We start from the raw sequence: 26100 nt of genomic DNA on the forward strand, positions 1-26100 counted from the left end.
CCTTTAACAAGCTTACAATCTGTCTAGATTGACAAGACTAATCAATGTAAAATAATTAATAAATATAAAGATAACATACATCATCTATACTACATGACCGAGTACTGTAAGTTCTGAAGGAGTTTAGAGAAGAGGAAAATTAATGAGGGATGAAGAGTCAGGGAAGGCTTCTTGGAAGAGGTGGGCCAGAACACTTCAGAGTTGTTTTATCTATCAAATGCCCTTTCTTGCCCTTAGGGAAATTCCCTTGATTAAAGTCACCTCTGTCTAATTGCCCTCTACCTGGCACCTGCCCTACATTTAAATAATCATTTACTTATGCACAGTGGTGTGCAGGTAAATGTTTAACAAACAGTACCTAAAAAAACAGATCTGATTTGTAGCTTTTGCTAGTTTCTGTAGTGTGAATACTCTCATCAAAGGAATTGTAAGCTCTCAACAGTTTACAACCGTCTTAAAATTTTAACAAACAATTCCAACACACCACTGTCAGTCATTATACTGTTTCTACTCGAGAGCAAGGACAATGCCATCTATTCTTTCTATATATCCCAACTGCATCCAGTGCGGCATAAAGCAGAAACTCAAACGTTGAGCAACTTAAAGACATATCCAAAGATAAACAGCTAGTATGTGTTGCTAAAAACAAATTAAATGGTCTCCAAGGTCTTCTGGGCAATAAAATTGTATTACCCTAAGACACTATAAAATATCTGTCAAAGTTTTGTTCCTTCTAGATTTCACAGATACTTAAAAGAAACTAACAGTGATTAAAGAGAAGAGCATTCATTGAGCACTTCTAATATGCCAAGTACTGTGCTATGTACTTTACTTTCTAATCTCATTTAATGGTCATGATACTTTACTTATGCATTATATTATATCTACTTTGCTGATGATCTCTAATTCTCCTTCTCCCAGGTTGTTGATCTTCTGGTATCATTTCTTGGGTTCCTCTAAAGTTTTGTTTTTAGTCAGTTCTTGTGGTATATGATAAAGACCATAGACTTTGGAATTAGATAAACTGAGTTTCAAATCCCAGTTCTGTATAAACTTCAGCAAATTTTTTAAGATCTTTGAACCTTTAGCTTAGATCTCTAAAGTGAGAAGAATGGTACTTACCTCACAAGGTATACCTCATAGGGAGAGACTGAATGAGAAAATGTATCTAACATGTCTAGTGAAGTGTATAGCTCAAAAATTGTTACTTTTTCTTGTTTCTCCTACATCACAAAGCTTCTGAAAAACAAGCTTTTGAATAACTGATTGATAGGTTCTATTTTGATTCAAGGCATAAATTTTTATAATGCCTTAGACATAGTCCCATTACCTGAGTTCCATTTCAGTCTCTAGGCTTTCAATCTGCTTTGTAATGGAATCCTCTGACTCAGAAACTTGACCACGCAGTTCAGCAAGTGAGAATGTACGCCTCTGTAAAGAAGAATAGTGGGGATGAGGGTGAAGTACTACTTGGAAAGTAATTCTCCAAAGTAGTGAGGGCTTCTGGGGAGTGTGGAGTCTGATCATTGGTAACGTATTTCCATAGGGCACTTACGCGGAGTTTAGGAGGTGGATTCTCCCCAGATTCCACTTTTTCTTTGAGTTGAGCCACATCCTGCGCCAGGATCTTTCTGTCTTCAAGAAGGTCATTCAGATGGCGCTTGGCTTCCTCAGTACTGACCATAACCTCAATTTCATTTCCAAGCCAACTCTAGAAGATAAATCAGTGATGTTGGGTTAGGGATGAGGAATCTCTGGCCCATGGGCTATATTCAGCTCCAGATTTAATTTCACTTGGACCAGAGCCCAAGTAACTAGAAGTGAGATTTCCATTTGTGCCTACACTGACCAAAAATCCCAATAATGCTCTAAGAGCCTTTAACAGCAATATCCCAAAAGGTCACAAGAAAAGTTTTCTGCAGAAAGTCTTTCTCCAGATATCCTAGCATTTCTATGTATTCTGTCTTTACCTTCTCCACTTTCTCCTTAACCTTTGTCCTTAACAAGTCATAATATAGAACTGAAGTATATTTAGATTACCTGTTCTATTTAATAAATAGATAACTATTATTAATCTTTAAAATAGACGAATGGAATTTTTAAAAAAAGCAAACAAAATTAACTAAATTCAGTTTTTAAAAAAGTAACCATCCCTGAGAAACCTTTCACTTTTGGATGAAGATATACCATGCTAAGATCAAAGAAAGCTGGAGTGGATATAGTAATATCAAATAATATAGAATTTACATCAAAGAATATTATTAAGAAGAACAAAGGCTGGAGGTATCATGCTCCTTGATTTCAAACTATACTACAATGCCACAGTAATCAAAACAGTATGGTACTGGCACAAAAACAGACACATGGATAAATGGAACAGAATAGAGAGCCCAGAAATGAACCCACACTTATATGGGTAATAAATCTATGACAATGGAGGCAAGAATATACCAATGGGGAAAAGACAGCCTCTTAAATAAATGGTGATGGGAAAACTGGACAGCTAGATGCAAAAGAATCAAACTGGACTACCCTCTCACACCATGCACAAAAATAGAGTCAAAATGGATCAAAGACCTAAACGTAAGACCTGAAACGATAAATCTTTTTAGAAGAAAACATAGGCAGTAAGCTCTCTGACATCAGTCTTAGTAATATTTTGGGGGCTATGTCTCTTCAGGCAAGGGAAGAAAAGCAAAAATAAACAAATGGGACTATATCAAACTAAAAGCTCTTGCACAGTGAAGGAAACTATCAACAAAATGAAAAGGCCACCTACTGAATGGGAGAAGATATTTGCAAACAATATAACTGATATGGGTTAATATCCAAAAATACACAAAGAACTCATACAATTCAACATCAAAAACAAACAAACAAACAAAAACAAACAACCAGGTTTAAAAGTGGATAGAGGATCTGAATAGACATTTTTCCAAAGAAGACATACAGATGGCCAACAGGCACATGAAAAGATGTTCAACATAGCTAATCATCAGGGAAGTGCAAATCAAAACCACAGTGAGATATCACCTCACACCTGTCAGAATGGCTATTATCAAAAAGACAACAAAAAACAAGTGTTGGTTATCCATTCTAAATACAGCAGTGTGTATACCTGAAACTGTCACAACATTGTTAATCAACTGTATTCTAATAGAAAATAAAAAGTAAAAAAACAAAAACAAGTGTTGGTGAGGATGTGGAGAAAAGAGAACCCTCATGCACTGTCGGTGGGAAGGTAAATTGGTGCAGCCCCTATGGAAAACAGTATGGAGATTCTCAATAAATTAAAAATAGAACTGCCATATGATCCAGCAATTCCACTCCTGGGTATTTATCCAAAGAAAACAAAAACACTAATTAGAAAAGACATATATACCCCTATGTTCATTGCAGCATTATTTACAATAGCCAAGATATGGAAGTAACCTAACTGCCATCAATAGATGAATGGATAAAGAAGATGTGAGATATATATATGTATATACGATGGAATATTACTCAGCCGTAAGAATGAAATCTTGCCATCTGCGACAACATGAATGTACCTAGAGGATATTATGCTTAGTGAAATAAGTCAGACAGAGAAAGACAAAAACTGCGTGATTTCACTTATAAGGGGAATCTAAAAAACAAAACAAATGAACATAACAAAACAGAAACAGTTATAGATACAGGGAACAAACAGGTGATTGCCAGGGGGAGGGGCATAGAGGGAGGAAAGAAATAGGTGAGGGAGATTAAGAGGTACAAACTTCCAGTTGCAAAATAAAGGAGTTAAGGGTATGAAATGTACAGTGTGGGGAATATAGTCCATAACTATGTAATATCTTTGTATGGTGACATATTGCAACTAGACTTATCATGGTGATCATTTTTAAATGTATAGAAATATTGAATCACTGTTCTGTAACAGGAACTAACATAGTGCTGTAGGTCAATTATACTTCAAAAATAAACAAACTAACAAACTCATAGAAAAAAAAGATCAGATTTGTGGTTACCAGAGAGGCAGTCAAAGGTACAAACTTCCAGTTATAAGATTAAGTAAGTACTAGGGATGTAATGTACAACATGATAAATATAATTAACACTGCTGTATGCTATATATAAAAGTTGTTAAGAGACTAAATCCTAAGAGTTCTCATCACACACAAAAAATTTTTTTTCTGCGGTATGCGGGCCTCTCACTGTTGTGGCCTCTCCCATTGCGGAGCACAGGCTCCGGACGTGCAGGCTCAGTGGCCATGGCTCACGGGCCCAGCTGCTCTGCGGCATGTGGGATCTTCCCGGACCGGGGCACGAACCCGTGTCCCCTGCATCGGCAGGCGGACTCTCAACCACTGCGCCACCAGGGAAGCCCTATTTCTTTAATTTTGTATCTATATGAATGATGGATGTTCACTAAACTTATTGTGATAATCATTTCAAGATGTATATAAGTCAAATCACTATGCTGTATACCTTAAACTTTTGCAGTGCTGTTTATCAATTTATCTCAGTAAAACTGAAAGAAAAAAGAGGAATATTATCAAGGATAAAAAAATGTAATTTCATAATGGTAAGGGAGTCAATTATTCAAGAGAACCTAATCCTTAATGTTTATGCCCCTAATATACAAAGCACCAAAATATCTGAAACAAAATCATATATAAGCCAATAAAGGAGATAATATGGAATCATAAAAATACTCAATTGATCCAAAAGAAGCCAGAAAACAAGGAAAAGGGAATGAAGAACAGATGGGACAAACAGAAAACAAATAGCAATAAGATAGATTCAAATCAACCCATATCAATAATCACATTAAATGTAAATGGTCTAAACACCCCAATTAAAATGCAGATTGTCAGACTGGATTAAAAAAGCTAGACTCAAGTGTATACTGCCTACAAGAAAAACACTTTAAAAACACACAAAGGCACAAAGAGGTTAAAGCTAAAAGGATTTTAAAAAAATATACCATGCTAACATTAAAAGAAAGCTGGAAGGGGCTTCCCTGGTGGCGCAGTGGTTGAGAGTCCGCCTGCCGATGCGGGGGACACGGGTTCGTGCCCCGGTCTGGGAGGATCCCACATGCCGCGGAGCGGCTGGGCCCGTGAGCCATGGCCACTGAACCTGCGCGTCCGAAGCCTGTGCTCCGCAACGGAAGAGGCCACAACAGTGAGAGGCCCGCGTACCGCAAAAAAAAAAAAAGAAAGCTGGAGGGACTATATTATTATCAGAATAAGATTTCAGAACAAAGGATATTGCTCGGGATAAAAATGATCATAATAATAAACTTATTATTATAATAATAAAGGGATCAATTAATCTTACATGTTTATGCCTCTAATAACAGAGCTTCAAAATATACAGAGCAAAACCAGAACTATAATAAGAAAAAGACAAATCCATAATTCTAATTGAAGATTTCAATACCCATCTCTAAGTAACTGATAGAACAAGTAGGCAGAAAATCAGCAAGAATACAGTAGAAATGAATGGCACAATCAATCAAATTAACATGATTGACATTTGTAGAACACTCTATCCAACAACAGCAGAATATACATTCTTCTCAAGTACATACAGTTTGAACATTTGCCAAGACTGACCATATTCTAGGCCATAAGTCTCAAAAAATTCAAAAGGATTCAAGTCATATAAAGGATAGTCTCTAACCATAATGAAATTAAATTAGAAATCATAACAGAAAGATATTTGGAAAAATCTCCTAATATTTGGAAACTAAATAACATCATTTTAAATAACTGTGGATCAAAGAAGAAATCAACAGGGAAATTAGAATGTATTTTGAATTGAATGAAAACATAACTATCAAAATTTGTGGGATGTCATTAAAGGAGTACTGAAGGGGAAATTTATAGAACTAAATGTTTATATTAGAAAAGAAAAGAACTCAAATCAATGACCTCAGGTTCCACCTTTAAGAAAAAAAGCCCATTATATCCAAAGCAGAAATAAGGAAATAATAAAGGTCAGATTGGAAATTAATGAGCTAGGGTTTTGGGGGTACTGTTTTTAATTGTGGTAAAATATACATAACATAAAATTTACTATTTTAACCATTTGTAAGAATGAGCTGGTTCTTTGATAAACCTTAGCCAAACTGATCAAGAAAAAGGAGAAAAGACACAAAATATCAATAACAGGAATGAGATAGAGGACATTACTACAGTTTTTACAGACATTAGAAGGATAATAAAGAAATATTATGAATAACTTCATACCAATAAATTTGACAATTTAGACGAAACACACAAACTACCAAAGCTCACTCAAGAGGAAATATATAACCCGAACAACCCTATATCCAGTTAAAAAACTGAATTACAGTTAACCCCTCCTCCCCACCAAAAGCAACAACTAACAAAAACATCCTTCAGGTCCAGATGGCTTAACTTGTGAACTGTACCAAACTTCCTCTTCTTTTTTTTAAAGGATTTTTATTTTTATTTTTAAAAATATTTATTTATTTATATATGGCTGCATCGGGTCTTAGTTGCGGCATGCAGGATCTTTTGTTGCAGCGTGTGGGCTCCGTAGTTGTGGTGCATGGGCTCCGTAGTTACGGCACATGGGCTCAGTAGTTGCGGTGTGTGGGCTTAGCTGCCCCGTGGTGTGTGGGATCTTAGTTCCCTGACCAGGGATGGAACCCGCAATCCCCTGCATTGGAAGGCGGATTCTTAACCACTGGACCACCAGGGAAGTCCCTGTACCAAACTTTTAAGGAAAAAACAATATTAGTTCTATACAAACTCTTACAGACAATTGAAGAGGGGGCAATAGTTTCTAACGTATTCTAAGAGGCCTTGATACCAAAACCAGACAAAGACACTACAAGAAAACAACAGACCAATATCTCATGAACACAGATGCAAAAATTTTATACGAAATTTTATTTTAGCAAAATCTTAATTTTATGTACTGTTGAATTCAATAATACATAAAAAGGATGATATATCACAACCAAGTGGAACTTATTCAAAGAATGCAAGGCTGGTTCCATATTTGAACATCAAAGTCATTCACCAAATCAACAAACTAGAGACAAAAAGTATTTGACAAAATTTATACACACTCATTGGAAATTCCCTGGTGGTCCAGTGGTTAGGACTCGGCACTTTCACTGCTGGGGGCCTGGGTTTGATCCCTGGTCAGGGAAGTAAGATGCCGCAAATTGTGCAGCGTGGCCAAAAAAAAAAAAAAAATTATATCCACTCAGGATAAAAACTCACAGAAAACTAAGCATAGATAAGAACTTCCTTAAGTTGATAAAGGGCCTCTGAAAAACCTATAGCTAATGTCATACTTAATGGTAAAGACTGAATACTGTTCCCCTGAGATCAGGAATAGCAGAAGGGTTTCTACTGTCACTACTCCTATTCAACATCATCCTGAATGTCCTAGCCAATGCAACAGGGCAAGTAAAATAAATAAAAGACATATAGATTATAAAGGAAGAAATAAAACTATTTATAGATGGCATGATTGTCTATGTAGAGAGTCCCAAAGAACCTACAAAATAGCCACTAAACTAATAAAGTCAGAAGATAAAAGTTAATATACAAAAATCAGTTGTATTTCTATATACCAGCACTGAACAACTAGATAAATAATTTGGTAGTTTTTCTTTTTTTTTAAAACTTTTTATTTATTTTTTTTTACATCTTTATTGGAGTGTAATTGTTTTACAATGGTGTGTTGGTTTCTGCTTTATAACAAAGTGAATCAGTTATACATAAACATATGTTCCCATATCTCTTCCCTCTTGCGTCTCCCTCCCTCCCACCCTCCCTATCCCGCCCTCCAGGCCGTCACAAAGCACTGAGCTTATCTCCCTGTGCTATGTGGCTGCTTCCCACTAGCTATCTACCGTACGTTTAGTACTGTATATATGTCCATGCCTCTCTCTCACTTTGTCACAGCTTACCCTTCCCCCTCCCCTTATCCTCAAGTCCATTCTCTAGTAGGTCTGTGTCTTTATTCCTGTCTTACCCCAAGGTTCTTCATGACATTTTTTCCCTTAAATTCCATATATATGTGTTAGCATACGGTATTTGTCTTTCTCTTTCTGACTTACTTCACTCTGTATGACAGACTCTAGGTCTATCCACCTCATTACAAATAGCTCAATTTCATTTCTTTTTATGGCTGAGTAATATTCCACTGTATATATGTGCCACATCTTCTTTATCCATTCATCTGATGATGGACACTTAGGTTGCTTCCATCTCCTGGCTATTGTAAATAGAGCTGCAATGAACATTTTGGTACATGACTCTTTTTGAATTATGGTTTTCTCAGGGTATATGCCCAGTAGTGGGATTGCTGGGTCATATGGTAGTTCTATTTGTAGTTTTTTAAGGAACCTCCACACTGTTCTCCATAGTGGCTGTACCAATTCACATCCCCACCAGCACTGCAAGAGTGTTCCCTTCTCTCCACACCCTCTCCAGCATTTATTGTTTCTAGATTTTTTGATGATGGCCATTCTGACTGGTGTGAGATGATATCTCATTGTAGTTTTCATTTGCATTTCTCTAATGATTAATGATGTTGAGCATTCTTTCATGTGTTTATTGGCAGTCTGTATATCTTCTTTGTTTTGATATTATTAGATTTTTAAAAATTTTACTTTTGGCTGTGTCAGGTCTTAGTTGTGGCATGTGGGATCTTTGTTGCGGCATGTGGGATCTTTTGTTGCAGCTCTCGGGCTCTTTGTTGCGGCACAAGGGCTTCTCTCTAGTTGTGGCGCATGGGCTTCTCCCTAGTTGTGGCGCATGGGCTCTGTAGTTTGCAGCACTCAGGCTCTCTAGTTGAGGTGCGCACACTCAGTAGTTGTGGTGTGCAGGCTTAGTTTCCCCGCGGCATGTGGGATCTTAGTTCCCCTACCAGGGATCTAACTTGCGTCCTCTGCATTGGAAGGTGGATTCTTTACCACTAGACCACTAGGGAAGTCCCTTGGCAGTTTCTTATAAAGTTAAACATACACTTACCATATGACCGAGCAATCCCACTCCTAGGTATTTACCCAAGTGAAATGACTACCTTTGTTATACAGAAACCTGTATGTGAATGCCTTTATAGTGGCCTTATTCATGATCACCAAAAACTAGGGAAAAAAAAGACTCCAAGATAACCTTTAACAGGCGAATAGATAAACTGTGGAACATCCATATGATGGAATAATACAGGCAACAACATGGATGAATATCAAATGCCTTATGCTAAGTGAAAGAAGCCATACTGTACGTTTCCAGTTATATGACACTGATGCAATGCAAAGTGAAAACAATAATGACAGAATACAGATCAGTGTTTGTGAAGGGCCAGCATATGGATGTGGGAGAAACTGACTACAAAGTGTTATAGGGGAATATAGAACTACTCTATATTTTTATTGTGGTGGTGGTTATACACCTGTATATGATGTTAAAACTTGCAGAACTACAGTAAAAAGGGTAGATCTTACTGTACATCAGTTATACCTTAATAAAATAAGTTGGAAAAAAATCAATGTCGTTTGCCATACTGAATAAAAACAAACCAACCAACCATAAGATCTTAAGATCACCTCAAGAAGATTATCTCAAAAAGATCAGAAACCATAAGATCAGCTCAAGAAGATTCAGAAAAAACTTTTGAAAAAATCCAACATCTATTCATCATAAAAACTTTCAGCAAACTAAGAACAGACAAGAACTTCTTCAACCTGATGAAGAACATATACAAAAAACCTATAGCTAATATCGTACTTAACGGTGAAAGGCTGAATGCTTTCTCTCTAAGATTGGGAACAAAGCAAGGATGCCCTCTTTTCACCTATTCTATTCGATATTTTATTGGAGGTTCTAGCAAGTACAATAAGGCAAGAAAGTTTTTTTTAAAGGCATACAGAGTGGGTAAGGATAAATAAAATTGTCCCTATGCGCAGATGATGTGATCGTCTATGTAGAAAATCCAGTGACAGAAAGCAGATTAATGGCTGCCTGGAGATGGGGTGTAGAGGGATAGACTGGGGAGGGGAGGGAGGGATTACAAAGGTGTACGAAGAAAGTTTTGGTCCTGATGGACATTGACTTTATCTTGATTGTGGTGATGATTTAATGGGCGCATATCTGTGTCAAAACTTATTAAACTGTACACTTTAAATATGTATAATTTATTGTAGGTCAAGTATACCTCAATAAAACTTTAAAATTTAACTGAACAGGGGCAGGGATAGAAAGGGTTCACTACTCATGGTCTTTAACAACCGTTCAGAGATAATCATATCTTTAGGAAATAATGCTTTCAGGTAGAACTCCAGATTTTGTAGTGTTTACTTCTAAACGAAAAGAAAGCTACTTCCCATTTTTTCCTATTCCCAATGTACATAAGACAAATGGCAGTTCAAGTTGTCCATACCTTCACTCGAGCTGTAGTGCCTTCCATTCCACGGCTCTGAGTCTCCTTCCGCTTTTCTGCGACCTCTCGTTGTTTTTGGAGAGCATCCTTGAGACGCTTGTTGGCAGCTGCTGCCTAAATAAAAATGGCTCATAGTAATGTTGAATTGAAGGGTAGAAAGAAGAACATTCTTCATTAATTATGTATCTGATGATTCATACTGCTAATCATCTGAGAAATACAAATTAGAACCCAGTGAGATGCTTTTACTTAAACCCTGGAGTGGCTACGATGAAAAATAAAACGACTGACAATCCCCAGGTTAGTGAGGATATGGAGCAACTGAAACTCTTATCCATGGCTGGTGTGAGTAAACTTTGGTACAAACACCATGGAAAATCATTTGTCATTATTAACTAAACTTGAACATACACAATCCCTGTGATTCATCATTTCCCCCCTAGGTATAACTCACCAGAAATGCTCACGTACCTGTGCCAAAAGATACTGAAAGGCAAGTTCAGAGCAAACCACCCCTACGTGCAACAGCATTGGTGTTTATTACAATTCTACTACCAAATCAAAGAAACAAGATGCACTTCATTCTCTGTAATTCCCTTCAAAACCAGGAAAAATAATTTGTAGTGTTAGAAGTCAGGACAGTCGTTACCTCTGAGGAAGAGGGAAGGACTCGTCATTTGGAGAGAGAACAGGTGGGGGTGGGGATGAAGTTCTAAGGTTCTAGTAGTGACTTGTTTGTCTTAGGTTGATGGTTGTACAGGTTTTTTCGCTTTGGAATAACTCATGGAGATGTACATAATATTTGTGCCCTTTTTAGGTATATATATTCTACTTCAATAAAATAATTTATATTAACATAATAAAAAAGAAAGAACATTCTAATTTCTAGCATATTAGTCAAGAAAAATAAAAAATTCTATGGGTTTGAATTCTTATAGGAACTACATTTATAAGTCTCCATGTACATAACACTGGTGAACAGCTACTCCGTTAGAGCCTAGGGGAGGCACACAATTTCAAGGAAGCACTGCAGATTGAAAGCGTCTGGAAATGTCATATATCAGAATTACTCTTTTTGTTTTGTTTTGTTTGGAAAGAAGCAAGCCCAATTAGAAAAAATCCTTATTTGAATAGTGCCATTTTCATCAGGTTTTTATCTGCTGACAGCTCATGACAAACAGGGATCAAGACTTAGGAACTGCTGGTCAAGACTGTTATCCCTGGTTTCTCAGGACACTGGCTCATTTAAGGGATACTCCTCTGCCATCATCCAAGCCTGAAAGTGATAATACACTTGACCTAGCAGATTGGATTTTCTTACCTCTTCAGTTTTACGTCTGAGCACACTAGACTGTTTCTGGAAGCATCTTTCAAGTTTGAGCAGTTCATATTGCCTCTTACGGTCCTGAGAAGAAAAGAGTCAGACTTTTTATTGCTATTCAGCTAGCTAAAATAAAACCTTATAATGTAACTGAAGAGTCTTTCAATGGTATAGTCTTTATGGAAATCAGTATGGAGGTTCCTTAAAAAATTAAAAATAGAAAGACCATATGATCTGACAATCTCACTACTGGGTATATATATATCCAAAGGAAATGAAATCAGTATCTTGAAGAGATATCTGCATTCCCATATTCGTTGCAGCATTATTCACAATAACCAAATATGGAAACAACCTAAGTTGACAACCTAAGTTGACCTAAGCTGTTGACAAATGAATGGATAAAGAAAATGTGGTACGTGTATACAGTTGACGCCTGAACAACGTGGGGTTAGGGGTGCCAACCCCCATGCAGTCGAAAATTCATGTGTAACTTTACAGTTGGCCCTCCATATCTGTGGTTCTGCATCCATGGATTTAACCAACTGTGGATAGTATAGTAGTGTAGTATTTACTATTGAAAAAAATACATGTATAAGTTGACCCGCGCAGTTCAAACCCACGTTGTTCAAGGGTCAACTGTATATACAATGGAATATCATTCAGTCACATACAAGGAAATCCTGCTATTTGTAACAACATGGATGAACCTGGAGGTCACTGTGGTAAGTGAAATAAACCAGACTGAGAAAGACAAATACTATATGATCTCACTTATATGTGAAATCTAAAAAAGTCAAACTCATATAACCAGACAGTAGAATGATAGCTACCAGGTACTGGGGAGGGGATGGGGGCAGTGAGGAAAATGGGGAAAGGTTGGTCAAAGGGTACAAAATTTTAGTTATAAAATGAATAAGTTCTGGGGATCTATGTATAGCATAGTAACTATAGTTAATACTACTATACTGTATACTTGAAATTTGTTAGGAGAGTAGATCTTAAGTGTTCTCCCTACACTGAAAAGAAGGGGTAACTATGTGAGGTGATGGTTGTGTTGCAATCAGGAAATGTGATATCTCCAAATGTATTGTTCTCTTTCAAGATTGTTATGACTATTCTGGGTCACCTGCATCTCCATATGACTTTTAGGATCAGCATGTGAATTTCTACCAATAAGCTAGAGGAAATTTGGTTGGGATTGTGTTGAATCTGTAGATCAATCTGAGGGGGTATTCCAACTTAAGAATATTAAGTCTTCCCATCCATGAGCATGGATTATTGTTCCATGTATTTAGATCTTTTTAAAAAAAATTAATTAATTTATTTTTTGGCTGTGTTGGGTCTTCATTGCTGCGTGCAGGCTTTCTCTAGTTGCGACGAGTGGGGGCTACTCTTCATTGTGGTGCGTGGTCTTCTCATTGTGGAGGCTTCTCTTGATGTGGAGCACAGGCTCTAGGCACGCGGGCTTCAGTAGTTGTGGTGCATGGGCTCAGTAGTTGTGGCGCACAGGCTTAGTTGCTCCGCAGCATGTGGGCTCTTCCCAGACCAGGGCTCAAACCCGTGTCCCCTGCATTGGCAGGTGGATTCTTAACCACTGCACCAGCAGGGAAGCCCTATTTAGATCTTTAATTAATTCAATGATGTAGTTTTTAGTGTATAAGTCTTACACTTGTTAAGCTTATTCCTAAGTATTTTATTCTTATTGATGTTATTATAAAAGGAACTTTCTTAATTTCATTTTCAAATTGTTAGTGAATAGAAATACAACCAAATTTTGTGCATTGAACTTATGTCCTGCAACCCTGCTGAACACATGTATTAGTTCTAATAGTTTTCAGTTGATTCTCTAGGATTTTCCACATACAAGATCATGTCATCTCTAATAGAGATAGTTTTGCTTTTTCCTTTCCAATGTGGATGCCTTTCATATATTTTACTTGCCTAAGTGTTCTGGCTAGAACCTCCAGGACAATGTTGAATAGAAGTGGCGAGAGTGGATACCCTTGTCTTGTTCCTGATCTTATGAGAATTCAGCTGTTAATTTTATTGGGATTTCTTTGTATGTGATGAGTAATTTTATCTTGCTGTTTTTAAGTTTTTTGTCTTTGTCTTTCAACCATTGGACATGATGTGTCTTGGGTGTTGATCTCTTTGCATTTATCCTACTTGTAGTTGATTGAGCTTCTTAGATGTGTAGATTAATGTTTTTCATCAAATTTAGAAAGTTTTCAGTCATTAGATCTTTGAATATTTCGACTGCTGTTTCATTTATTGTTCTCATGGAGCTACCAGTCTCCTCTTAATTGCTCACCATCAAAATTTCCATTGTTTTTGACAGCACCTTTAGGTTTTAACTTCCCCAGACTCTGTCCCCAAATAAAGTCAGTCCCCTTAGGGAGAGCTGCATTCCTATGGACTGCCCCTCCCCCTGGGCAGAATCCTCTGCACCACTGCTTAGGACCTGGGGATGGGGACAGAAGCCCACTTCTCTGAGTGACATCTCTGTTCTATGAGTAGGATGCTGGCCAGTGGCAGCATACCCTATTTTTCTTGGCTGGTCTCCTGACATGGAACCTACATCCTACGATTAGATGGGTTATGGTAGTCAGACCCCAGTAGTCCTGGTCTTCTGCAGCAGGGATACAGCTTCCACCCTCTGCATGGAGGCTAGGTGGAAGAAGGGATCCCCAGATCTCTTGGCTGCTCTTGCCTGAAACAAAGCTTCAGCAACATGGAGCTGAGGGGGATGAAGGGAGAGAGTTGGTCGTGGCTCATATGCCACAGACTATTGTTGTTCTTACTCAGATTTAGTAGATTTCCTTGAATAATCGGTTCCTTGCTGTATGCCCTTAGGACAATACATTTCACCAGTTGTGCTTCTTTTGCTGGGAAGAGAGTCCACAAAGCTCCTCATGCCACCATTCCTCATGTCACCATTCCTGAAGTACTTCTCTCATTTCCTGACCCAACATATCACATTCTGGCCAATTCTAAAAATTACCCCAAATTAATGTCCTTTCCAATGTTCTTTCCAAGAACATTGTTACTACTCGAATTCAGGCCCTTATTATCTTTCTGGATGACGCAATACCTGCTTAACTTGTGTTCTGGCCTCCAGTTTCTCAATAGTTCAGTTTGTTCTACACCTGACTCCCAGATGTATCTTTGGAAAGCAGTACTTTGCTGATAGCACTTTGTTTCTCAAAAACCTTAAAAATCTTTACACTGCTAACAAAATACAGTTCAAACTTCCTAGATCTTTAACAATCCAGATTCAACTTGTCTTTCCAATGGAATCTTCTCCTACTATCTTTCATCCCACCTGGATCATTCGCTATTCCTACAAAGTTGTCATCTCTGTGTCTTTGTTCCTGCTCTTCCATTTATCTGGAATGCCTGCATTTATCTCTATCAAAATCCTCCGTATTGTTCAAGGTCTTTTCAGTCCAACTGGAAGTGTGCTTCCCTTTCTTAATTACATTGGTATTTTAGACTATTTGTAAAGCACAAGTCTCTTTATTTCTTGTATTGAAGAAAATCATGCGTATGTCTCATTTTCCCCTTTAGACAAGATAGTCTTCAAGAGCAAAACACATATACTACTCATCTTTCTATTTTCCATGGTATCTAGTGGATAGTATCTTGCACGTAGTAGACGTTTAATAAATAGTTGTTAAATTCATGAATGTATCATATATTTAGAGATACCAGCTGTTTGAAGAGAAGCTTTAATGTTAGTCAGCCCAGAAAAGGGTTCATTAGGTAGGACTTTGAGAAATTGTAGTTACTTACCCGTTCTTTTAATTGGATTACTTCTTTGTCTTTTTGTTGCTTCCACTGTCTGAACCTCTCAGCATCCTCTTTCATCTGACGCATTAACTGTACCCGCTGGTTTTTCATCACCTGTAGAAACAAAAACCAGCACGAATAGTAGTCATCTGCACTTATTCTGGGCTGATGTACAGATGGATAGACTAACCATTAAGAAGAGAGAAAAAAATCCAGAGCTGAGCTGAGAAGCCTGCCAACAGATTTTCTGATTACGTTTGCAATACCACTTGCTATTCTTACATAGACTATACAAATGAACGCTCTGAAGAAATGATAGAAAAAATGTACCTACAAGCTAAATCCAGCCCTAAATTCACTGCATATAAATGAAATTTCAAGGAAGTATCTACTAAGTCTCAAGGACAAATCTACCTAGCAACCACTGTATTCGAATAGTTTCAGTACAATGACCTGTAACCACCACTTTGTACATGTCAGAAGTTGAACATTCAATGACTGAAAATTTTCTCTATGTATCTGTTGTTTTGCAACCACTTTGCAAAATTATTCCACATGATCATGGAAAGTGGTCAGAATGTCACCACGAAATATTAAGGTATCCTCGCCCTTTGGTTTCAGAGAATCTAACATTAAAACTCTGAATGTCAAAGCAGAGTTTTGTTATTCAGATTCTAGATGGCTAGCACAATGTCCTACAAAAGGGACATCTGTAGAGATTCAAACACTTGAAATGATGGGCCCTGCCTGCTACTTTCTCACCTGCAAACACCTCTGTAGTATAATTCTAAATAAAACGCCTATGTTTGTAAGTTTCTATAGGGTAAATGCAAGGATGAGAGTTTATTACCCGTATTTCCTGGTTCAGTTTGGAGACGGTATGCTCTGTGGATTCTTTCAGCTTCAGAAGTTTAGACTGCTCATTCAGTTTCTTCTTCAGATCAGCTATTTGACCCTCTAGCTCCTGGAGACGTTTCCGGCGGCGCTCACTCAACCTAAACACAGATGTTGTAGGAATGAGGACTAGCAGCAGCAAAGTCTGACTCCAAAAGACATAATATTAGACTCCCAGGTTCACAACCTTGATATATATAAAATAGGCGGCCAGTCACATAGCCATCTTTAAATAATGAATCCCACCCAAACAACCAAAACCATCTCAACACTGGGAGCTAAAGAGTAAAGGAAATTTTTTGCGTAAGTAACAATGTAGCTGCCTCAATACACTACTCTCTCACCACTCTGCGTTAAAAGGATGGTTCTTTGAAGGCATTTCACTTCACTTGAGCCTAAGGAATAATTCCGATGATTGTTACACAAGTCTGAGATAGAAAGTAAACATTCAACATAACTTTTAAGAACATGAACTTTAGATACTATAGAGAGATATAACAGAATCACTAAGTAAAAAGAAGGTAGAATAGCCAATAAAGGCAAAGGTCTAAGGGAGTGTAGGATATTCTGGTAATTTGTCTTGGTTTTATTCTTAACCGGCTAAGGGATGGCTAGATTGATTTTTCATTTGCTAGCCTGAATATTAATTCTATTCACAAACTAATTTACCATCAGCACAGGGACAAAGAAACTCTTGCTGTCTGGTAGGTCTGATAACCTTTCAAAATACAGCTCAAATGCTAACTTCTTATAAAGCTTTCCTTGATCATGCCAGCCTGAACTGATATCTCCTGCCTCTGAACTCTTAAAGCCATTACTGCCTAAGAAATTTATTTGGCTGCTAATCATATGCTGTGTTATGGCATTCTTTTACTGTCACCATGAGATGTTATTTAAAATCTCAGTTCCTTAGCTTTTCTTTTGTTTTACGTCTCCTCTCCATAATTAGGTTTAAATCCTGTAGGGGCAGGAAATGGCTCTTTCACTTCTCTGTTTCGTCTATGGCTTTTCATACACAGTTTGGGACTTGAAATAATAGTATTGACTTTTTTCTTACTTGGCATGGTTGACATCCTTCTTTGCTGTCTGAAGTTCAAGAACCAATTCTTCTTTTTCCTTTTGCAGATTGATGACTTCCAATTCTAGGTTTTTTATGTTATCCTAGAAATGTTATAGGTCGAGAGAAAGAAAACATTAAAAGGCAAAGCAAGAAAATCACTTCAACATCTCATGTCTTAAGGAACTAGGCATTCAACTTTACCACTTCGATTGCACACTAAAAGCATTTGTACTTGATTTGATGGAGAATGAAATTATATAGTGGGAAAAGTATGAACTTGGAATCCAAAGGCCTGGGTTTAAACCTTGAGTCCAGCACATTCTATCTAAACAACTTAAGGAAAGCCATTTCATCTCTTTTAGTCTTAGTTTCTATGCAAACAAGAGTTACTGTGGCAGGCCTGAGACTGATATCCTAAAAACAGACCTGGCTTGCAAGTTGGACCTCGGCTCATGTCTGGGATCTTGGATTTTGGTAGGATTCCCACCATCTCCTAACTGATAAGAGTGGCTCATTATGCCTAAACTGTGCAAACAGAATGATTTATCCTGAACACATGCTTTCCTTCTGGAAGTCTAGAATTTTTGTATGTGCTAGGCAGAGAATGCCTACATGAATTATTGCTGCTAACAATCCTGGACTCCTAGGCTCAGGGGAGCTTCCCTGATAGACAACATTTTGACAACACATGTTGTCAAAACCCATTGCTGGAGGAATTAAGTACATACTATGTGACTCCATCGGAAGAAGACTCTTGGAAGCTTGCACCTGTTTTCCTTCAGACCTTGCCCCATGTGTTCTTTCCCTTTGCTGATTTTGTTTTGTATACTTCCACTGTAATAAATCTTACACTGAGTCCTGTGAGTCCTCCTGGTGAATCATTGAACCTGGGGGTGGTCTTGGGGACCCCCGAGAGTTTTCCTATCTATGTAAACAACTAACACCACCTACCTCACAGGGTTGTTGGGAAGACTGAATAAGATAAAAAGTAAAGATATTTTGTAAACTGTAAAGAGCTGCACAAACATTCTTATATTCTGAACTTTCAAACGTATGCATTCAATAGCAACTGCAGTTCTGCATGCACTTAGAAAACAAATTCTAGAAACTGAAGTTTGGTAGTTTTTCCAAGATTGGGAAAACTCAATGAACAGATTCCTTCCTGTTCTCATAACCAAAAAAAGATTAAAGGAAACTGACTGAATGAGTGGTTGGTAGCCAAGAAGATTATACGAGGGCCTTAGACCAGTACTGAAATGACAAAAAGAAGCAGAGGCAGGTTAGGTGGGGCTGTACCTAAATAGGCAAGAGCTATTTTCCATGAAGTATACTTTTAGTCATTTCAATCTAATCAATGAAACCAATCTCACTGCTTTATATACCCTGTATATTTAAACTGGCAATAACGTGTGTGTGTGTGTGTGTGTGTGTGTGTGTGTGTACTTATAGAAGTAACACATGAAAACATTCTTGTAAAAAATAATCCAGATAATACATATAAAGGGCAAGTCCCCTTAACTTCCTTACCCCTGCCAAAATTCCAGTCCTCTCTCCAGAAGTAACCACTGTCATCAGCTTGGTCCAGATCTTCCAGACACTTTTTCCCTAGACACTTACATACTATGTATATGGACATGTACATATTCTAGACATTTACATAGAAATGTAAATGCCGTGTGTGTGTGTATTTACTAAGTATATTGTGGCAAATGCCTAGAATATATAATAATATATGTAAATAAATAGACTTTAAAATAATATATACACACACATGTGCATATATATATGTGTATGTGTGTACTTACTGAAATATGTTAAAGATAAACAGAGTTACATTATATGTAGATAATATTCTGTAACTTGCCTTTTTTTTAAAACTTGGTCTTGGAGGTTTATTTATATCAGTGCATACAGATCTATCTCATTCTTTTTGTTGCCATAATGAAACATTCTTGTACATGCCTTCTGTGAACACGTGCAAGGTTTTTCTAGGGTAGAGACAAGTGGATTACAGGGTCATGGGGGTACACATTTTCAATTTTAATAGATACTACCAAATTGTCCCCCAAAGTGGTTATTCCAGTTTACACTCTCGCTAGCTATGTATGAGAGTACTTATTTCCCTGCACCCTTGTGAACATTTGATATTGCTACACTTCAAAATTTTTACCAATGGGATGGGTAAAAAAATAGTATCTCTTCATTATGTATGCCACATTCAGTTAATAGTCTCACTGGCTCCACAAGGGAAATTATTCAAATATTTGACTCCTGGGCTATTATAATTCATGGTAGTCTTCACTAACAAGAACTTATACCTCCTCAGATTTTTCTATAGCAATTCTTTACAGTGATAGGAAAAATATTGTTTAGAACAAAAAATTACCTTTATTTCTTAGAAAAAGAGAGACATTTACATGTGATTAAAAGGTACTGTTAACATTAAGAATTTATTTCCTTTTAACTTTAAGGTTTGGAAGCTCAAGCATATTTGATTCCAAGGGAAAAAAAGGACAAGTTATCTTATTACAGCTATAGCTATAGATCATTACTAGCACCCCCTCATAGGGTTAGAAGTACACTGGGGGAACATATGTCCCTGCGTTTCTAGGCAAGAGTACAAGAAGAGAGGAATAATTTCTCAGCCTTATCGTTAATCCTTCATTTATCCTGGAAAGGCCAAAATACATTCAACCTAAAAAAGGCTGCATTTTATGTCCTGTTAGTATGGAAGATTGAGCTATGTATTTAACTTGCTCTCTCCTGAAAACCCACTAAAATGACCTCCCAAAAGGGTATAAATCAATAAGGATGAAGAGAGCAGTCAAGAGATATAAACAAACTTTTTTGGATGAGGAAAATATTTTGGATAAGTGGTAACTGAATTAGAGTAGAAAAAGCTAAACTATGACTCCTATAGGACAAATGTCAAGAAGTAACAAGCTAATTTGTACCATAGCACCACAAAGAGGAGAAGAGGTTTCCTCTCTGGAGAGGCTGAACCTGACAGGCTGGACTCATAGGCAGCAGACACAGCAAAAGGCAGGGATAAAGTAACATACTACTGATAGGGAATTAAATAAAAGTCTGTATATAACTGGAGAGACTTCAACTCCCTCATTTCCTCTGAGTTACCAGAAATAGGGCATATTACTACTCTCCCCACACAACTCCAGGCAAGAGAATGAAAGATTTCTTTATTGGAAACTGACCAGCCCAGAGAAACCTATGCATACAGAACTTCCTATTGGCTATTAGTGTCTCACTGTTAAATATGAATGGACAACCAAAGATCACTGGAAATTTGAAGAAAGCTTCTTACATGAAAGACCAAATCAAACACACTAAAGAGGGGAATTTGAACGAAACAGAGGCAAGGCAGGAAGAAGAAAACTTCAACAAAATTTAATTTCTATCCTTAGAGATGAGCACTGCATCCATGAAAAAAAGAAGAGAAGGCTATAAAAAGGAACAATTAGAGAATTTTAAAAAATCTTAGAAATAGACAAATAAAAAAATTCACCAGAAGGAGTGCAAGGAAATCTCCCAGAGAATGGAATAAAAAGACAAAGAAATAGAAAATAGGAGAGAGGAGATAAGAAAAGCAGAGACTAAATCTAAGAGATCCAATATCTGACTAAGAGGAGTGCAAGAAAAGAAAAAACAGGGATTTCCCTGGTGGCGTAGTGGTTAAGAATCTGCCTGCCAATGCAGGGGACAGGGGTTCGATCCCTGGTCCAGGAAGATCCCACATGCCACAGAACAACTAAGCCCGTGCGCCACAACTACTGAGACTGCACTCTAGAGCCTGTGAGCCACAACTACTGAGCCCGCGTGCACAACTACTGAAGCCCGCGCACCTAGAGCCTGTGCTCCACAACAAGAGAACCCACCGCAATGAGAAGCCCGCACACCACAGTGAAGAGTAGCCCCTGCTCGCCGCAACTAGAGGAAGCCCATGTGCAGCAACGAAGACCCAATGCAGCCAAAAAAATAAATAAATTTACTAAAAAAAAGAAAAGAAAAAAGAAAATAGAGAGGTGGGCATTATTAAAGAAATAATACAAGAAAACTTCCCACTAAAGAAGAATACAAATTTCTAGATTGAAAGGACCCACCAAGCAGCAAGCACAATAAGTGAGAACAGATCCACACCAAGGCACATGATTGTGAAATTAAAGAATATTTTGGGATAAAGAAAAGATCCTGAAAGTTGCCAGAGGGGAGGAAAATACAGGTCAAATAAAAAGAATCAGGAATTATAATGGACTTCTAAACAGCAACATTGGAAATAGAAGACCATGGAGCAAAGCCTTCAAAATTCTGAAGAAAAACGATTTCCACTGTAGAATTCTAAACCCAGCCAAACTAACAAGTGTAAGAAACACCACCATCACCACCACCACCACAACAACAACAAAAAGCTATTTTCAGGCATGCAATGGTTTAAAACATTTTCCTTTCATGTACACTTTCTCAGAAAGCTGTTTGGGTTGTACTCCACCAACACAAAGGAGTAGCCCAAGAATGAGGAAGACATGGAATCGGTTTCAATACAGAGATGAGAAGTGAAGCAGGTTCCCAGGACGACAGTCCCAGGCTGATGGCTGAGCAGTAGGCCTAGAGAAAGCAAACCAGAACAAAAGATTCCAAGAGGGTTGTCTTCAAGAAAGAAATGGATTGATAAATTACCTGGTATGTTTGACTACTGAGAGGAGTTTTATAATTCTGTTAAGAAGTTTGGAGATAAATTATTGACAGGTAAATAGCAGACTAAGTAAATGAAAAAATGAGATTATTATTACTATTGTGATGATTATTATTATTTTTGGCCATGCTACATGGCTTGAGGGATCTTAGTTCCCCAACCAGGGATTGGACCCAGGCCCACAGCAGTGAAAGCCCCCAGTCCCAACCACTGGACTGCCAGGGAACTCCCAAAATTAACTTCAGGAAATGCAAAAGGCTGTATAAGAAAGGAAATGGAATCATAGTATACTATGTGGCTCAGTTATAAAACTTACGTAATCATAAAATTTAAACACTAAATATTCATTTAATCAAAAAGTGTGATATAACCATTTTGAAAGATAGAGGTGAGGCACTGTGCATGCGGGGATGTATAAGAGAGCTATATTCCCATCTCCCATAGTGGGAAGTCAATTGAAAATGTCCAAAAATTTTAAAGTAACATAATTATACTACCAACTCTTATCTAGAAATCTGGAGGTAAATGTCAGAAGAAACAGCTTAAAGAACTTGAACTATAAACCTAGGGAATAGGAGAGAAGGTAGTAGGGCAGGAGATTGCTTTTATTTTTCTGAGCATTGTACTATTTGACCTGTAAAAACGATATACATGCATTTGTGTGACATAAATAAAAAATAAGTTTCAAAAAAGTTAAGACTGAAAAAAAAAGTTAAGACTGTGATAACAAAAAGGAAATAACACCTCTACTGGCAACTCAGTTATTATTTTGGAAGCAACTTCTGCCCTATGGAAAAAAAAGTGAAAATTATTTAGGAGAAACACTTTTCTTGTTTTTACTCTGAAAACTTAGGGGAACTGGTGGTAGAAATGTATGACTAATACAGGGATTTGTCGAGAACAGCATATAGGACTTTGGGGATGATAGGATATAGCTGAATGGGAAAGCAATCCACCCTTCCCCCTACCAGTTCTGCTAACATCCCTTTGTGGATGGGAAATACCGGGCTACAGGGGAAAATAAGGTCTGGAGCAAGGGTAACCTTGTGGACAACCTAAAAGCCCAAGACTTGTCTTTAAGTAAAGACCTGATTATTAATTAGCAAGGGCCACTTAGGACTACCACTAGGAAAAGCAGTTTAGCCATTTGCCAAGTCATGTGACATCCACTACAAGTGTCTTCATAATTCTCACTATAACCCAGACTGTCTACTAAGAGATGTACCTTTCTTAGAATCCCAGCATAGTTATTAGAACAAAATTTCTCTACAAGTAGGGACCACATTTATTATAACATTATCTAACTATTTATTAAATACCTGTTGCATAAGTAAGGCATTAGATTAAATGAAAGAAAATTACAGTTTCTTTATACTGAATGTATCCTTTTTTTTTTTTTTTTTTTGCGGTATGCACACCTCTCACAGTTGTGGCCTCTCCCGCTGCGGAGCACAGGCTCCGGACGCGCTGGCTCAGTGGCCATGGCTCACGGGCCCAGCCGCTCCGCGGCATGTGTGATCCTCCCAGACCGGGGCACGAACCCGTGTCCCCCACATCGGCAGGCAGACTCCCAACCACTGCGCCACCAGGGAAGCCCGAATGTATCCTTTTTTTAACCAGCAGTACAACTCCAGTTGTACTATGCACATTATGTTGCCTTGTCATCATCAAAAACGGTGTGCCTGCTTTCTTCCCATACTACTAAAGAGAGATGGTAGACATGAACATTACGTGCCCTAGTAAATATTGTACCTGGTACTGGAACTCGATAGGCTGTAGTTGGCTGTCATTCTGAGTCATTTTCTTGGCTAGGGCCTCTTTCAGTGCAAGGGCTTTATTCAACTCAACCAGCTCCTTAGACATCTGAGCTTGACGTAGAGCATGCTGAGTGGTGAAACCATCAGAAGACCTGCTGCTCCCTGGACTGATTTCCACTTGCTGGAAAAGATCAGTATAATGATTTGTGAGAGGAAAAAGCAATTGGAGTTCCTTAGGCACTGTTTCATCAAGTCTCACAGCCACTTCTCCATTATCAGTACCTCTGTTCTTTTTTTTTTAAGTACCTCTGTTCTTTTAAAACTGTAGCTTCTCAAACATTTGCTTTAAACATCAGAAGTAAATTGAGCTAACCTATTTCTCTGCTCTCACAAGAACCTTATTTCTTATATCCTTTAACTGATTCTTTTAGAGTGAACCAAGTTTCGGGCCTCTCACTGTTGTGGCCTCTCCCGTTGCGGAGCACTGGCTCCGGACGTGCAGGCTTAGCGGCCGTGGCTCATGGGCCTAGCCGCTCCACGGCATGTGGGATCTTCCCAGACTGGGGCACAAACCTGTGTCCCCTGCATCGGTAGGCGGACTCTCAACCACTGCGCCACCAGGGAAGCCCTGGCCAACACTTCTTACTTTCACCTTATTAGAGGAGAGAGGGCTCTGGAAATGGCACTTTGGTAATGGTGGAAATGGAGAAGAGGCTTCATTTATTCTCACAGAGCTGACCTCTGGCACCTGATTTACCTCCTATCTTTCTTCTTTCAGAATATAAAAAATACCAACATATATTTGTTTTAGGGAGAAAAAGCTGTCTCAAGCAAACCACTGTCCATCCTTTCATTCTGACTCTGCTCTATAGCCATCAGCCAATATCTAACACATTTTATCTATTCTTGCAACTTGAATGCTCAAAATATTTTCCTTGGTTCTTTTAGCCCTTAACCACTGCATCCACAGAAACGTATGTTGAGAAAAAATTTTCTTCCATTTCTTCTCTAATGCTTTTTTGACTTTGCCATAATTTCCTAATTTGTTTCCTTCTTTGTCTTAATGTGCTAGACAGTTGATGCAGAATACTAGCATCTAATAAGAAATCAGTAAACCAGACTGCAAATATGGAAAGTGGCAACCCTGAGAAGCTTTGCTTAGCAGTTATACTATTAGAGATACTATCCAAGTTAGGGATTTTATAGTTAACTGAGTTTTACACTCAAGATTTCTGGATTTCCAAGGCATTCTATGGAGGATGGTAGCAATCAGGGAGTCTCTTCCTCAGGTGAGTGATAAATCATAAGAAATGGCACAGTTAAAGCTCCTGGTTCTACACAAAGGGGCCAATTACTTACCGCTTCTGGTTCCACTGCAGTATCAATAGCTGCAGCCATACAAGCAACAGTTTCATCCTGCAATGAGAAATGATATCTCAGTTTAGGAGCTTACTAGTGGGTTTTATGTGGGTTATTTAGTTGTTTTCAAGTGTATATAGAGACCATTTAAGGTGTTGGACCAATTCTGTAGTCACATATACCCCAACAACCATGTTTCCACTTCCTATTTCTCAAGGGTCTGTCTTTTGTATAAAGGTTGATTGTGCAGTCTTCGTAAAAATAGGGTCATGTGGCCACTGACATATTTATTGCACCTCTCCTGCTCTGCCAGAGTTCACTGGGCTAGAGTGAAACAGCCATTCCAGCAGGCCAAAGTTCAATCCACTTTATAGACTCTACCCTTTCTTTTTCTGTTTTTTACCACTAAGTCTACCTCTATAATGTACAGGTCTAGCCAGTTCTCATGGACATACCATCCTAAGACCAGACATAGCAAATAAAGGCAATGCAGCAGAAAAGTGAATAGGATAAAGGATTATTTTTGATTTTTATCTTATATCCAGTCAAGGTAGCAAGAGCCCACTCTACAAGGAAATAAACGCCACAGGTGAATGCCCCAGAAAAATGTGCTCATTAAGTCAGACACACTTCAGACTCTGTCCCTCATATACATAGGAACCAATCATATGCAGCTACTCGAGGTAGTGGTTAGTTGAAGGGAAAGCGTAAGCACTGATTCCCTCCCAGGGAAGGGTACATTCCTTTCTTGAGCATTAGAACAACAACCACCTAAAAGGGAAACCTAAAACCA

At 38.1% G+C, this 26100-nt stretch overlaps 1 protein-coding gene across 1 annotated transcript in view; it reads right to left on the reverse strand.

Moving 5' to 3' along the window:
- KIF4A (kinesin family member 4A) overlaps positions 1-26100 on the reverse strand; it is a 126489-nt gene that overhangs the window by 23234 nt on the left and 77155 nt on the right. The window contains exons 14-22 of the mRNA XM_030850531.2: positions 25308-25364; positions 23944-24129; positions 17481-17584; positions 16380-16524; positions 15533-15643; positions 11738-11821; positions 10417-10530; positions 1556-1711; positions 1331-1431 (exon numbers count right to left, since the gene is read on the reverse strand). Of these exons, the coding sequence (XP_030706391.1) occupies positions 1331-1431; positions 1556-1711; positions 10417-10530; positions 11738-11821; positions 15533-15643; positions 16380-16524; positions 17481-17584; positions 23944-24129; positions 25308-25364 (1058 nt within the window). The remainder of the gene's footprint in view (positions 1-1330; positions 1432-1555; positions 1712-10416; positions 10531-11737; positions 11822-15532; positions 15644-16379; positions 16525-17480; positions 17585-23943; positions 24130-25307; positions 25365-26100) is intronic.

The sequence above is a fragment of the Globicephala melas genome, chromosome X (genome assembly GCF_963455315.2).
Source record: "Globicephala melas chromosome X, mGloMel1.2, whole genome shotgun sequence".
Classification (NCBI taxonomy): domain Eukaryota; kingdom Metazoa; phylum Chordata; class Mammalia; order Artiodactyla; family Delphinidae; genus Globicephala; species Globicephala melas.